The sequence below is a fragment of the Notolepis coatsorum genome (genome assembly GCF_963971535.1).
Source record: "Notolepis coatsorum genome assembly, chromosome: 19".
Lineage (NCBI taxonomy): Eukaryota > Metazoa > Chordata > Actinopteri > Aulopiformes > Paralepididae > Notolepis > Notolepis coatsorum.
In genome coordinates this window covers 18589428-18606113 of record NC_140183.1, presented here as the reverse complement: position 1 = coordinate 18606113, position 16686 = coordinate 18589428, and the positions used below count along the sequence as shown (strand labels likewise).

The 16686-nt window shown below is 44.2% G+C and overlaps 1 protein-coding gene across 1 annotated transcript in view; it reads left to right on the top strand.

Moving 5' to 3' along the window:
- The window catches only part of LOC311246406 (semaphorin-4A-like), a gene marked incomplete at its 5' end in the record, with an annotated part of 93101 nt that extends 79078 nt beyond the window's left edge, over positions 1-14023 (top strand). Inside the window, 2 exons of the mRNA XM_084336563.1 lie at positions 722-792; positions 12398-14023. Coding sequence (XP_084192689.1) covers positions 722-792; positions 12398-13221 — 895 coding nt within the window. The 3' untranslated portion in view covers positions 13222-14023. The remainder of the gene's footprint in view (positions 1-721; positions 793-12397) is intronic.
- Between the last annotated feature and the right edge of the window lie 2663 nt (positions 14024-16686).

Sequence of the window (16686 nt, the reverse complement as noted above, 5' to 3'; positions counted from 1 at the left end):
GTAGCACTTTTATTGATAAAATTGTAAATATTAACCATGCAGTCTAGATTGTTTGTAATTGAGATAAAGTTGGCGCATCAGGTTACACAGGGTTGGCTAACAGCTTACTTTCAAATAGTTATTCATCACATATTTACTGATTATCTCAGTTAAAGGGGAATGCTGCCGGTTTTCAACATTAAAGGAATGGTTCTGATCTTTAGCCTTATCTTTCTTACTTACCGATGATGTTGTTGATTGTATAGAGTCCTGTCTCAGCACAGTCCACGCTGTTCCTGCTCGCTTCAGATAGTTGACCACAAACACACAAAGCAAAGGCAATGGGGTCTGGCTCCTGTCTGTACAAGCTATTATTTGATGGATATCCTTGCATGATATTGACATTTTGATTTCTATTTAAACTGCTCTATTAATGTTGTATGTATATATTTTCTATTTATCTCTCACTGCTTGTTTTCTTTTATATTATTTTACATTTTTGTGTCTTATTAGCACCTAGGGTTTGCATTCATTTGAATTCCGTTGTACCCGTACCTGTACCCGTACAATGACAATAAGGATCATTCATTCATTCATTTATTCAAATGACCATTCGACATATACTATGGTTTTACACATCGAGAAGTGAGAATTCAAGTCCAATTCCAATTCCAAGTTGACTTAGGTAAGAGCCCAATCGCTGTATCCATGTTACAACGAAGGTATCTTTTTCTGTCATCAGTGGCCAAGATGTGGAGAACGGCAATGTGACAGCAGAGTGTGTAGGATCAGACAAGGCTGCTCCTGTTCCAGGTACTAATATGTATGTTCTTACATTGATGTGTGTGGTGGTTGTCCACCACTTTACACCAACTCAGTCCAGTTGTAGTTCCATCCACTGCGTTGTCAGATGCTGAACTGAGTCGATACTGACTGACCTCTCATGGCTCTAATAACCTTCAACGTGCATCTGAAACACACTCCAGAGTGCAGTGACGAGACATGTAAAATGTCCACAGATCGCCTTCTACTATGGTTTTCTATTTCGGATTGCATGCTACTACTGTATATGGTTTTCTATTTCAGAATTGTAATTTTAGTAATACTATTATAAATGGTAATTTAGTTTTAAGCCTAGACATTTATTATTTGTATTACATTGGCCGAGTTGATGTTTCATAAATGAAGAGGTGGACAACTACAGAATATGCCTGGATTTGATCCCAATAATCTGGTCACCTTAACTCCAGAGAGTATATCACTGTGAAAACAAGGCTGACATCCATGTATGGTCGTCATAGTTCCCATATGTTCCCAGGTCAAACCTGTGTGTTGCGGCTGACTCACAAACCACAGCATGGTAACGGACACAGCATCACATTTACAGTAAGGTGCATTAACCCTTTGACTACCACAATATAGAAGGTTAACCTTCTGTAGTGTTGTAGTGAAAGGTTAACCTTCTGTAGTGTGGTAATGAAAGCTTAACCTTCTGTAGTGTGGTAGTGAAAGGTTAACCTTCTGTAGTGTGGTAGTGAAAGCTTAACCTTCTGTAGTGTGGTAGTGAAAGGTTAACCTTCTGTAGTGTGGTAGTGAAAGGTTAACCTTCTGTAGTGTATCCCGGTGGAAGGGGCGTTCGGTAGGCTGTGCACCATGTCACAAACTCCACAAACCCGACCCCGCCAATTCATCAATCCAGCGGGTTCGAGGTTCAGAGAAGAGGCTGACACAATTGGCAGACATCATGAAAGATGCGGGGGCATACTCTCGGGCAGACGGGGTCAGGCCCGGCCTCAACCCGAGAGTCGACTCTGCTACCAACACACCGGGGAACCAACCACCCCCCTATGTTTAGTTTAACAGGAGGCGGTTGTTCCCTTCCTTAACCCACAAAAAAAACTCAGAAACATAACACAGGCTATACAAGCAGTACAAGTGTTTCAGCTTTCAAAGGGTTAACCCAGGCCAACAGGTTAACGAGGACGAGTCCCGACCTGGGCCTGCCGGACTGGGACCTACACAGGGATGCCTAGAGGAGTTGACAGGGCAACCTCCCCGACAGCCCCCTCCCATCCCCGGCCTAGCAGGGAGGGAGGGGTGAAACAAATGGAGAAGGACCAAGCCCCCTAACACAGCGCAAGGTACAACACAGTATGGACCAAGCACTTCACTGTTAAGGACAACGCGTGGTGGCATACATATGACACACACATCCACGACATCAATCCCTGCGACGTCCGGCCCGACCCGGCATTTCCCCCCCGGAAAAGCACAAAGTCTTTCGGGGTACCAGAACAGCAGATCTGTGCCCCGGCGGGCAACGGGTTAAACTGACCTGGTCCGGCGCGACCAGAACCAGTCCTGTGTCCTAGTCACGCCGCCATCCCCAGTCCTAAGAGGGGGGTAGGTACGCGTGTCGATCCAAAACATCACAGAGGGCGCCACCAAGACGGTCAGTAAGCGAACGCACTGCTCCTGGTGGCCCACCTCATGGGCGTGAGACCCCCTCCGCCAATGTTTTGATCTACTCCGTCATCTCCCCCCGGAGATGTACGTGAGCCGTCGAGTCTAACCTAGTGCACTGGCGCTCGGTAGAGATAAAAAATCTCCTTCCCAGCCGCCCGCATAAAAAAAGCAGTTTCTATGAAGTTGGGCAACCAAGGCGCGCCAGCCCATAAAGTGGTTTCAACATTGAAAACACCCAGGGCCAGCGCTCATTGGTCTAGAAGACCATACACTGATTTCATAACTAGCGTATATGCACGTCGAGAACCCGAAACACATCGACGGCGAATTCTAATAAGAAACACCACACAACGTTTCCTCCATGCTGTCTGGGACGAGCAGCAAGAAGCCGGCCTATAAGACACAGACACGGGTCTCATATGACACGCCTGAGGGTAAAAACACTGTCAATTCCGCTCTTTATATAAGAGGGGAAGACAGAAGTTCCCCCAGAGAGACCTCTACGTGAGTAAACAATTGAAAAAGATATATGTAATAATTGGGCCAAGTGACCAACGGCCCAATACACACTTCAATAGAGAGCAGAGCAGAAGACAAACAGTCTTCGAATGCATCGCATCATCCAACTTTGACAATGACAGCGGTCTGCAGCACAGACCCTGAAAACTCACGGATATGTCTCATGGCCAATAGGAAAACACGCCTAGTGACGTATTCCATGGCCGGGGAAATCCTGTGACCCACTCATCCTAATATGGAGTGGAACCAGGGAACCCCCCCCCCCCCCCCCCTCCCCCTCCCTGTGACGCGCTGACCTCCCAGTCCGACAGGGAGACTGACAGGTAGGAGGTCCAACCTCCTGGCCAATCAGTGTCGCAAAGGATACGACAATATCCGAAAGGGGGTGGGGGGGTGGGGGGGGTATTAGTCCACCCCTTATGACCCCTCACCCCCGATACGATGCAATAACAAAGCAGAGCCATGACACCAGTTGTAGCACGCTACATGAAAGCGCATATACCTGTTAGGGTAATAGCTTCACATTCTGCACGCCAGCCACAGACGATAACCTCGTTTGTGCAAAAAACAGGTTTTATAAACGGCTCAGGCTTATGTGCGAAAACTTGCCATCTGAAATGTATACCTTTACCCTAAAGTAAAAAAAAAAATAACAGACCAAAGAGAGGGGCCAAATTACCTTGGTACAAGAGCTATATATGTACAACTTCTGTAGGCTAACACCCAACCCAGTTGTGGACTCAATGCCACGTTTACTTAACGTAAAACACGAACACACACAACCCTCTTTACACAATAAAAAAGGCAAAAGTTCACTCTTACTACCGCAAGAAGAACGCGGTCTTTTAGGAAGAGAGAAGACATAAGTCCTCGACCAAGTGCTAGCTACAGGCCTTGCTAAGTTATACATAATAGCGACCAAAGCAATAATCAGAGAAAACTGCACCACCCTCTAAGCAAGAGCGCAACACCAGCAGTAGCTGTGGGTTTACACCGTATCCCCAAAAAATATTGAAATTCTTTTATTGGGAAAACCACTTGAGATACAGTATCTCGTTTTCGAGAGGGTCCCACATTTTGTGCAATGTAACACATGACACACAACAACAAAAATTTAATAAATACAGGACATACAAAAACACAACAGAACAAGTACACATTGTAAGAGGATATGTCTCATTATAAGAGGATAAGAGGATATGTCTCAATCTCCATCATAAGAGGCCCACTCCCCGGCAGTCACATGACGCTGCCACCGCAGGGCAAACAAATATGCTTACCCTGCAATGACACCGCCAGGCAGCCGCCGCGAGAAAGGCCCAACAAAACATTCAAAGGGCGAGTAGAATACAGGATGTAATAGAAATTGAGCTCCAGGACTGGCAGGAGAAGAGGAGCAATCAACCTGCCCAACAAGCGCCCCAAATCAACCAATCGGCCCCCCCTGCCTAAAAATAGGAGTAGAGCCAACTAGCTAACCCGTAACACCCGCATAAAGGACGGCTGTGCCCCACGTCCCCTCACCAGCGCAGGAGCCCCACCAAGGAAGCATGTACACTTGCCAATAAAATTAGAACAAAGAGCATTTTTAAAGAGGTAAAATGAAGATATGGACCGAATGGACACCGGAAGATTGTTCCAGTCCGAAGGGGCTTTGAACATGAAAGATTTTTTGGCCATTGCTTTTGAAAATGGAGAAACTGTGAAAAAATACTGTACAGAGTGTCTTAGACGATAAGTGCAAGAGAAAGGGACCATCAACTGTTTCAGGTAAGCAGGATAGTCAGAATGGATACATTTGAAAATCAATTGCAGCCAATGTCTCTGTCTTCTTAAAGTAGGAGAAGGCCAGTCTAAGGTTTGATACATAGTACAATGGTGGGTTGTGAACGGACAGTCAAGAACAAATCTGCATAGTCTATTGTAAGCCACATTTAGAGGTGATAAATGGGTTTTGGAAGCAGCTTGATAGACAACATCCGCATAGTCCATTAATGGCAAAATAAGTTGTTGTGCAAGTCTCTTTCTAACAGTGAAGCAAAAACAATGTCTAGCTCTATAAAGGGCTCCAATGCTGCGATTCATTTTAATAACAGTAGAGGTAATATGGAAATTGAATGAGAGTTCGGGGTCAAGCCATACTCCCAAATACTTGATGCGTTCAGCTTTATGCAGAGGTGTATTATCGGCACATAAGATAACGCATGCCTTAGATTCGGTTGCCTTCAGTCTTTTCCGAGTACCAAAAATCATAAAGTGCGATTTGGTTTTGTTTAGTATTAGTTTATTTTCAGCAAGCCATTTCTGTAGTGTCTTAAAGTCATATTGTAAGGCTGATTGAATCTGTGCTACATTATTTTTGGATGTATACAACACTGTATCATCTGCATAAAGATGAACGCTGCAATCAGAACAGACAGAAGGTATATTATTTATAAATATTGAAAAATGAAGTGGACCAAGGGTTGAACCTTGCGGCACACCACGTTCTTGGACCATTGTATCCGATTTGAACCCTTGGATGACAACACATTGTTTTCTATTATGAAGGTATGTATTGAACCAGAGTAATGCATTGCGTGATAGGCCAACAGAGTGAAGTTTATCTAGAAGTAGGTGGTGGTCAACTAAGTCGAAGGCTTTGCTCAGATCGATAAAAATTGCACCAGTTAATTTACCATCGTTAGTTGCAGAAAAGATGTCGTTTGTAAGCTTTAATAGAGCTGTTGATGTTGAGAATTTTGACCTAAAACCAGATTGATGAGGTGATAAAATATTGTACTTGTCAAGAAATTTAGAGAGCTGATTATATATCAATTTCTCAAACACTTTGGCAATAGAACAAATAATTGCGATTGGTCTATAATTATTCATTTCAAGTGCATCTCCACCTTTATGCAACGGGGTAATACGAGAGCACTTCCATATGTCAGGCATTTCGAATGTGGACAGTGACATATTAAACAGATCACATAATGGGTACATTAGAATATGGGATGCAAGTTTGAGGAACTTAGGTTCTAAACCATCTAATCCAGGACCACCACTTACTTTTAGGCTATTGATGGCATCAAAGACTTCCAAAGGTAAAATTTTCATAAAAGAGAAGCTATGATCAGGAGGCCTATTACTGAAGAGATCAGACACGGGATCGAGTGATGATGCAGCAGTGACAGATGAAAAATGCTGGATGAATGACTGTGCAATCAGCTGTGGATCTCGTATAATAGTGTTCACTTTTATCTGGTCAATAATATTATTTTTGGATACACCAGTTAAAGTTTATCTTATTCCAGAATTGTTTGGGATTTTTGAAATCACGAGCTAAGGAGTCCTTAAAATAATTGGATTTGGCATTTCTGACCATAGTCTTGCTAACATTTCTCAGCCGTTTATACTCCTCCCAGACAACTGGGTCCTTGTCTTTTCGGAATCTGGCCCAGACTCGATCCCTATGCCTGAAGCTGCTTATAAGATCTGGTGTTATCCATGGAAGATGACTTCCCTTAACTTTAACAGATTTTAGTGGAGCATGCCTATCCAACACTTCAGAAAATTCGGAGTAAAAGAAATCCCAAGAGTCTTGAACATTTGGTATTAATTGATACCTATCCCAGTTGATTGAGATTAGGTCATTGATAAATTGATCCACATTCATTTTCTTATGTTGCCTGATTTGAATCACTTTGGGTGGTGTCAACACACGAATCAACGTTTTTTACCCACCCCCTCACCACCTCACCCCTGATACGACGCCAAAAGAAAGCAGAGCCGTGACACCAGGTGCATGGTGCGCCAGATGAAGCACATACTCACCTGTAGAGTAAAAGCTGTACATCATGCACGCCATCCACAACCGATAACCTTGTTTGTGTAAAAAACGGGTTTTATCCACGGCTCTGGCTTATGTGTGAAAAACTTGCCACCCGTTATTTTTATCATTACCCTTAAGCAAAGAAAAAATAACAAGCTAAGAGAGGGACTCAAGCCCTTGGTCATATGCCACTATGTACAACTCTGTAGGTTAACACCCAGCCAGTTGTGGACTCAAGCCACGTTGCCTAAACGTTACATGAACACACACACAACTTCTCATCATACAATAAAAAAAAACAGTTCATTTTTACTCACGTAAAAAGAACGCTGTTGAAGGGATATTGGGAGGAGATAGGGGAGGCAATGATCAGAATATTAGGATACGGGTTACCACAAACAGGACTGGTGCTTTACTTAGGAGACCTGACACACGAGGGAATACAAGGGGGGGACAATTATTTAATAAAGATAATGTTGATAGCGGCCAGAAAAGCAATAACAAGACTGTGGTACAAAGAAGACCCACCGACAATAGCACAATGGGTAGGAATAGTGGAGGAGATACAGGATATGGAGAGGATAACACACATGCTGAGGTTACAGGAAGAGAAATTTGGAGAAAGATGGGGAAAGTGGGAGGATTACAAGGGGAACGAAAACGACATCACAGAGGAAGAACCAAATGCATCACAAGAGGGCGAAGGGTAAAGGAGGAAAGAGGTTCAAGGAGGGTCTCTGAACCCATGTCACACACTTTTGACTTAGTTAGTATTTTCTGATTTTTTTTTTATTTTTTTTTGGGTATTACAATTGTATTAAATTTTTTGTACTTTATTATTTATGTCTGTTTAACAATGTTGTATTAATAATCAAGGAAGATGTGGTTTGTAAATGGGTGAATCAAAAGGCAAAGAGAAATCTAGTATAAAAGGAATAGAAAGGGTGAAGGATAAGAGAAGAAAGAAATTCAAGGAGGGTCACTGGACCCATATATACCATACATATTTGCCTTAGTCAGTATCTAATCCTTTTGAGTAGGTATTAAATTTGTCTATACCTGTTCAAGGGCGGTATACAATCAGTCTTTGTATTAAGTGCCTGGAAAAACAACTGTAGTGGAAACATATAACCAACAATGCTATTCATGTAACCATTTATGTTCACTGCATTCTTTCATATTGTGTTATGGGATCCATTTTTGTGTAAGTGTTGTTTGTCTATTTTCTAAATGTTAATACAAATTTAAGTTTAAAAAAAAAAACACTGTTTTCAAGTAGAGAGAAAGACATAAGCCTTGGCCAAATGCTAGAACCTAAGCTATACAAAATAGCGACCAAAACAATTTTCAAAGAAACTGTACAAGACTCCAAGCATTTGTAGCTGCGAGTTCACACAGCACACGTCGTATCTCCCAATGCAGTGAAGTAACATATGTTTTGTTAAACAAAGGCATTGTTATTAACCAAAAACATTCGGGAGGGGGAGGAAGGAAGAGTGGGGTAATGTCCTACGGACACCTACCTGCACCCCCGTACGCAGGACGAAATGGCCGCAAACACAGGTTGGTCTACCACGTTGACGAGGCCTCTCGCTGGTGGGGCCAGAAGCGGCGGCGGCTGGAGCCTCGCTCCGGCGCGACGCCCCCATCCTGCGGCCAGTCATGGTGCAGGCCCGACGACATCTCCTGCCAGAGATGATGCCGTAGTCAGAGTGCTCAGGGCCCGCTACTTCCTCACGGCTATAGCGCCAATTAGGGATGCACCGATATGAAAATTTGCGGCCGATACCGATACCGATTGTTCAACTAACACAATTGGCCGATACCGATACCGATATAGGCCTATGTGGCAAAAAATTATATAATAATAAATAAATATTAAAAAAAAAAATTAATTAAAAAAAAAAATTATGAAACTACTGTATATTTTTATGTCTCTAAATATTTTGATGAATTGAAAATGGAGGACCCTTATGTAAAAAAGCCGAAAGTCTTTTTCTGGTCTTCATCCTCCAGTCTTAGCACTGTTGTTGTATTGAGCTGTACTGTATTGTACCCATTCTGCAATCTGTTAATAAAGTTTTCAATCGGGGCGCCCCAGTGGCGAATCACATAGCGCGCTCACCCGCGACACGGGCGACCCGGGTTCGATTCCCGAATCCGTCGTTATTTCCCGAATGTCTTCCCCCCACTCTGTCTCCCATTTCTCCTCTGTCTCTCCCTACTGGACTGCCCAGTAATAAAGCGATAAAACGCCAAAAAATAAATCTTTAAAAAAAAATTAAATAAAGTTTTCAATCAATCAATCAGACAAATGTATAGAAAAACTTTTATTATAACTATAACAAAAAATTATATTATTGTTTATGAAAATGTGTTAGCCCTATGCTTGACTATTATTTTAGGCATGGCAACAAATAAAATAATAATAATAAAATGAATAAATAAAATATTAAATAAATAAATAGGCTACACGTCTCTCTTTTTGTGTTACAAATTGTGCTCACCGATATCAACATAGGCCTCTTTACTTACTTAAAAAAGGAAACATCAAGAAATATGTTTATGGTATTCCATCATGCCATGTGTGTTTTTTATATATTTTATAATGCTCATGATTATTGCTGAAGTCTGAGTCATACAATACCCACTGGCTTTCATCTTCAACAGACTAACTTGACTAAAAAGACAAAAAAGTGTATGAGTTTTAAGAGTTTAAGAGACAGCACTCACTGTATCTCTCTCAAACAAAGCTCCATGTTCTCCAGTAATATCTCCATAATCTGAGTTTGCAATGCATGTGTCGTGTCAGGTACAACAGAACCATTTTGATTGACAGTCGATTCTGCCAATTACGTCACACCGCTAGCACCCACCTCCTGCTGTTCTTACCACCAATCGGCAATCGCTTATTCGTTTTTTACTTCCGGGAAGTCCGCCATTGATTTTGACGAGCGCTCAACAACAAAGCTAATAAAGTTAGCTCCCTGCGGCCCACGAGTAGATTACCAGCGCTCCGCAGGAGTACTAAATGAGGCATAATGATTTTACTGCAACGAATGTTATAATAAAAGCTTTTCTATACATTTTTCTGATTGAAAACTTTATTAACAGATTGCAGAATGGGTACAATTCAGTACGGGCTCTCTGAGCAAAGGAAGGAACTGAGAGATATGAAAGACCAACAATGCTTGCTATGGTCGGGTAAATAATATGCTGATGTTATTGAACGTGTAACTATATCTAACGTTAATGCCACAAAACGAATGCCTTTGTTAATCATAAGTAACTTTGATGCAGTAGCATGTGTGTGTGGGGGCGGCGTTGTGCAGGTCGCTTGACTGAAACTTTTTTCAAAGTTTGAACATGTGGGCCGGATTGACGCGACACAAATTGATGGATATTTATCGGCTACTGCCATCGGCACATTTGAGCTTATCGGCCGAAAGGCCGATGGCAGTCAACAAGGCACTTATCGGCCGATACCGATACCCGACCGATATATCGGTGCACCCCTAGCGCCAATGGTTGTAGCACAAGCTAACAGCTAACTCCAGGCTGACTGATAGCATCAAGCTAATGTTTCTAGCCTAATGTAGTGGCCAGCTAACGACTTAGCCTAACAGCTAACTGGCTAACAGCTACTACTGAAGCTGTATAACGTGAGGAATAGCGATACAGGCCAACACTCCAGACAGCCGCTGTCTCTTCCTCTTTTTATCCAAAAGAAAAAGGGAAAAAGGCAACACACGTCCCTCTCACAGAACGGTTTACCAGACACAGCGGCATCGGCAGTAAGCCCCGTTGTACACGGGCTGCAGCCGTCCTGAGCTCGGAGATATTCTCATAATGAAACACCAAGCTCGCATCCTCCGTGCCGGGTGTTTTCGTCTTGAAAAGCGGGGCCAGGGCGCCCCAGTGGCGAACCACATAACGCGCTGAGTCACGGCACGGCCGTCCCGGGTTCGATTCCCGGACCCGTCGTTATTTGCCGAATGTCTTCCCCCCACTCTGTCTCCCGTTCCTCCTCTCTCCCTCTCTACTGGACTGCCCAGTAGTAAAAAGCGATAAACGCAAACAAATATATCTAAAAAATAAAATAAAAACGGGGCCAGCGCGGTGGCAGAGGGTATCCGTTTTTCAGAGACCCGGGGACTTGAACCGCAGACTCGGAATCACGGCCCCAGGAAAACAAAGCTACGACCTCACTGAGGATGAGCACTGTTTTATCGTGGGGCATCAAACTAGAACCCCACACGCCGCTAACGAAGGGATTCTAGCCTGGAGCCGACCTTACGCAAGCTGCGCAGTTGTCCCCTCACAACTGACACACCTGAGGCTCGCGTCGCAAAACATCACCCCCCCAGAGAGACCGTCAGCTCTCACACAGCCGACCGCCTCTCGAGGCATAGTATCCAGCTGCAGAGCCGGAGACAATGCCGGCGGGGATTTCTCAGTGACGCGCGCCCCAATGCAAATCGCCGGTGGAGGTCAGAATGATCATCATCTTCTAGACTCTCCGGTGGTGAAGACATTATCGCTTTATTTTCTCGAAAATTTGTGAGAGAGAAAAAACAAAGATACAATGTCAACGCAGCTCCTTTACTAACTAACTACTTCAGCACTAAACTAAAGCGGTGTATACACAAACTTCTCGTGGTGAAAGTAGGGAAGGAGCTGATTGTGTGGCCATGGCGCCACTTATATAGGAGCGGATGTGGGTGTGGCCAGGCGGAGGTGAATAGTGGTGTACATGTGGAGAACGTTTTTTCATTATTAGAATGGATTAAAGGGATAGTTCCAATAGAGCAGAGCGTAAAGCTATAAGATTTATAACAGATATCAAAGGAAAAAGATCAAATGACCAAAACCCAACTTTTCTCGGGTTTGGCGCTCAACTGCTGGCGAGATAACCCGACTTTATTCGTGATTGGCGCTGAATGAGTTAATGTAAAACATTGCCACTAACCTCTCTACCTCAGTATGCAACTGTTTTTTTTATTTAAAACATTATCACTAACTTCTCTACCTCAGTATGTAACTGTTTTTAATGTAAAACATTATCACTAACCTATCTACCTCAGTATGTAACTGTTTTAAATATAAAAAAAAAATTTAACAGTTTTTAATTTAAAACATGATCACAAACCTCCCTACCTCAGTAACTGTTTTAATGTAAAACATGATCACAAATCTCTCTACCTCAGTATGTAACCGTTTTTTATTATTATTATAATTTTTTTTTAACATGATCACAAACCTCCCGACCTCAGTGTGTAACTGTTTTTAATTTAAAACATGATCACTAACCTCTCTACCTCAGTATGTTACTTTTTTCTTTTTTTTTATAAACATGATCACTAACCTTCCTACCTCAGTATGTAACTGTTTTTAATGTAAAACATTGCCACTAACCTCTTTACCTCAGTATGTAACTGAGTTTCCAATCAATCAATCAATCAATCAATCAATCAATCAATCAATCAATCAATCAATCAATCAATCAATCAATCAATCAATGAGCCACCATTACTGTATCACTAGACTCTGATATAACTTCATGTTTGAGTCACATTTTCTCTACAACTCTATTTAGTGCCGACGTTCTTTGTCTTCCAGTACAAGAATACACCCAACAGAATGAAGTTGTGAGGCTGCAGTGTTCGAAACCTTCCAACCTGGCAGCTGCTCTCTGGACGACTCCCGAACACAGCACCCAAAACCTTTATCTCCAGTTGGCAAACGACACCCTTGCGTTCCTGGCTGCTCCGGAAACCCTCGGAATCTACCACTGTGTCTCAGTGGAAGACGGACATGAAGAGATTGTCGCAAGCTACGACGTCAGACAGAGAGCCTCTCCTCGCTCGTTGGAGCCCCAGCAGATGCCAAGTGGGACTGCTGCTACATCTGTCCACAAGGAGACCGGTACCGACACTCCAAAGAAGTCAGGAAGTAGTCAGGAGCCAATGGCCACTACAAGGGAACCTCGTAAAGATACAGAGGAAGAGGTGGGGACAGAGCCCATCTCCGTTCGGATCCCATCCCACGAGGAAGACATGGGATTCGAACCTACCACGTACAACTACCTCATTCGAACCGATGAAGAAGATGTGAGTTTGGACCTCATGGGGAGGAATGGGGAGGACTTGCCCTCGACTGACCCGACCGATGACCTCCAGTCTAGGCATGACCAGCGCGGTGACACTGTCAATTCCGACCGAGCCCTAAGTGTTAAGAATTACCATAGTGAGCTGGTGGTGGTTTCGCTTCTCCTGGCCGCGTGCGTCTGCATGCTTGTCCTCACGGGTCTCTGTGTGAGGCGCCCGAGGGGGACATACGAATCCATGGTCATGGACATGGTCGCTCTGGACAGAGGGGGCGATACAGAAGCCTCTCAGGAGAACATGCCCTCCCTCTGCCAGGATGAGCTGTGCCCGAACTGAAAGTGGCTCCGTGAGATCTTTCGTCACGCTCCTACGCAGAGAGCTGCCTCTACGGCCATACATCACACAGCCTGCAAAAAACAGCTCCGACAGAGTGCCTTATTCGCTTCATTCACTAGTCGTCACACAATGGTGGAACGAACTGCCCACCCCAGTTAGGACAGCCGAAACCGTCCAATCTTTCGCCGTCGACTAAAGACGCATTTCTTCAACCATTATCTGAAATGAAAAAATCTATATATATATTCCAACCATAACTAACCTTACTGTCTTGTCCTAATGTACTAACCTAGTAACCCTACACTGTAACACTCAACACTTTGATGAACAGTGTTACTCAGCTGATAGAGTTGTGCCCTTCCTGATGACTTGTCGTACAGAACTTGTAAGTTGCTTTGGATAAAAGCGTCAGCTAAATGACTAAATGTAAATGTCGTGTTTGATGCAATGTGCGGTACGGATGCGGAAGTGCCCCGTTCACTTCAATGTTAAAACGTAGCTATAAAAATGCCACTTCAAGAACCGAAGTAGTGAAAACAGAACAACACTATTGGAATTGTAGTCACGATCACCCGATTGTTTTTCACTGCCGTAGTCTTCGTGTTTTGAAACACATGGAAGTGAATGAGTCGTCAGCTCATTGAAATGCACTCATAGCAGATCTACGACAACAACGATGGCGACACGGTGAATGAGGCATGTTGAGTTTATGTGTTAATATGATTGCATGTAACTGCTTAACTGTTCCACAAGAGGGCGCTATATGCGTAAGGAGACGCAGCTGTTGTGGTTGACGTCAGGTAAGAGGGTATAAAAGGGATTGTTCCCTCCCCCTCTGTCTCTTCCTCATCTACCTCTCACAGAGAGAAGGTCTCATGGTGCATATGCAATGTGAAATAAACCACGCCGATTAAAGGCTAAAGAAGGACCTTGTCGTCATGAACATATTATTGTTGCTCCCCAGGTGACTCTGTCAACAGGTTATGGGCCCAGATCACGGAAGAGCAAAATAATAAGGGTAGCTAGTTTAGCTGAAAGTATAGACTAGGTTAGCAGCGAGAGCACCGCGTGGCTAAGGCTAGGCTAACGGGCAGCTAAAGCTACGCTACCATCAAAAGAGGATGGCGACAAGAGGAAGGAGCAAGTGGCCCTCGTTTAACGGAAGGGCAGAAGAATACGAGCTCTGGGAAGAGCGAATGTTGTGCTGCATGCACGGAGTGGGGCTGAAGACAACCATCTTGACGGCCCCCACGGGAGAAGTAACGGCGGACGCGCAAGCCCAGGATACCAAGCTAAATGCTGACGCATACTGCGAGTTAGCACCACTCCTAGACGACACAAGCTTGGGGCTGATATTCCGTGACACAAAGGACAAAGGCAGAGAGAGCCTAAAAGTGTTAAGAGAACACTACATCGGCAGAGGTAGGCCCCGGATCGTATCCCTCTATATAACATTGACCGCGCTGAAGAAAGCGAACACAGAGACTGACTGAATACATCATCAGGGCTGAACAAATCATCACAGCGCTTAAGAGTGCAGGAGAAGCACCGAGCGATGGATTAATGATGGCGATGGTTATGAGAGGACTACCGGAGATGTATAAACCATTCACACTGTTGGTGACACGCGGTTCAGCGGACATGTCGCTGGGGGAGGAACTTCGAGGCCTCAGAAGACACACACCCGGTCAGCGCCAAGGATAAAGACCGGACCCCAGGCGGAGATAGCGTGTTGGCGATGTGGAGAAAAGGGTCACAGAAAAGACAAATGCACAAAAACAGTCTGGTGCAGTTTCTGTGGAACTTCGGGACACGCGGACAAAGTGTGTAGAAAGAAGCGCGACCAGAGCGGTCGGTACGCGCACGTGCAAGATGGCGGCTGTGGACAAGATGGCGGCTGTGGACAAGATGGCGGCAACGGTGGACGTGAGGCGAGTCGAGACGACGCCCAGAGAGCAGCGGGAAGAGAGGACTTCATCTTCGGGGCGCAGACAACATACGTCACTCAGTCAACGCAGCAGCAGCAGGTCCAAAGGAAGGGACTGATCGTGGACACAGGTGCGTCGTCCCACATCATCAACGACAGGAACCGATTCAAGAACTTTGACAGCACCTTCGAGCCGGAGAGACACAGCATGGAGCTGGCAGACGGGAAGCGCACATTCGAGTTGGCGCAGGGGAGAGGAGACGCACAGGTATGCCTCATAGACAGTGAGGGGCGCCGGTGTACAGTGACGCTAAAGAACGCTCTCTACATACCCTCGTTCCCACAAAAACTATTCTCTGTAAAATCTGCTACTGCAAACGGTGCCAAAGTGTTCTTCAATGAAGGTAAAGATGTTCTTGTAGAGCCTAACGGTACGAGATTTAACATAGAGGTGTACAAGAGAATGTATTATCTACAAACAGAATGTAATGAAAATGATATGTGTAATGTCAGTCATGATATTCAGACATGGCATGAGATCATGGGTCATTGTAATTACGAGGATATACTGAAGCTGCAAGCGGTGACAGTAGGCATGCACATTAACGGTGAAAAGCATAGACCTAACAAAGAATGTGATGTGTGTATAAAGGGAAAGTTCACTCAAACAAGGAACAGAGGTCCCACGGAAAAAGTGAAGACACCACTTGAGCTAGTTAACACAGATCTAGCCGGTCCAGTAAGCAATGAGTCCATAGGTGGCTTTAAATATGTACAGTCTTTTACAGATGTGTGTACAGGGGCAGTGTTTGTTTACTTTCTCAAAGCAAAGAGTGACACACTCCAGGCCACAGAGAAATTCCTTGCAGATGTAGCCCCTTATGGCAACATAAGATGCTTGAGGTCCGATAACGGAACCGAGTTCACAAATAGAGAGTTCCAATCACTGTTGAGAAGGAACAAGATAAGACACAAGACGTCCTGTCCTTACTCCCCGCACCAGAACGGGATAGCAGAGAGGGAAGGACGCACTCTTTTCGAAATGGCTAGGTGTAAGCTAATAGATGGTAACTTACCTAAGAGTCTATGGCATTATGCGGTACAAGAAGCCGCTTACACCAGAAACCTGTGTTTTAATAAGCACACAGGCACCACCCCGTATACAGCACTGACAGGAAAAAGATGTGATCTAGCCAGAATGCACAAGTGTGGGTCAGTGTGTTATGCTTACCAGCAGGACAGAGGAAAGCTCGAGTCCAGGTGTGAAAAAGGACTCTTTGAAGGGCACGACAAGGGCAGCCCCGCTTTTCTAGCAGTGGCGGCCGCGCCCCTCAGGCCCTGCCCTGGTTATATGAGAACAAGAACAATTATTTTTTAGTTTTTAGTTTTATAGCCCTATAAATAATATAAACATGTTTAAAATGAATAATATTTACTAATTTTAAGTATGTTTGTGTTTCCAATGCACAATATAACGTTACTATATAAAATAAAAAATACTCGTTTTCAGGAACAGGAAGTGACTCACTTTTTTTTTA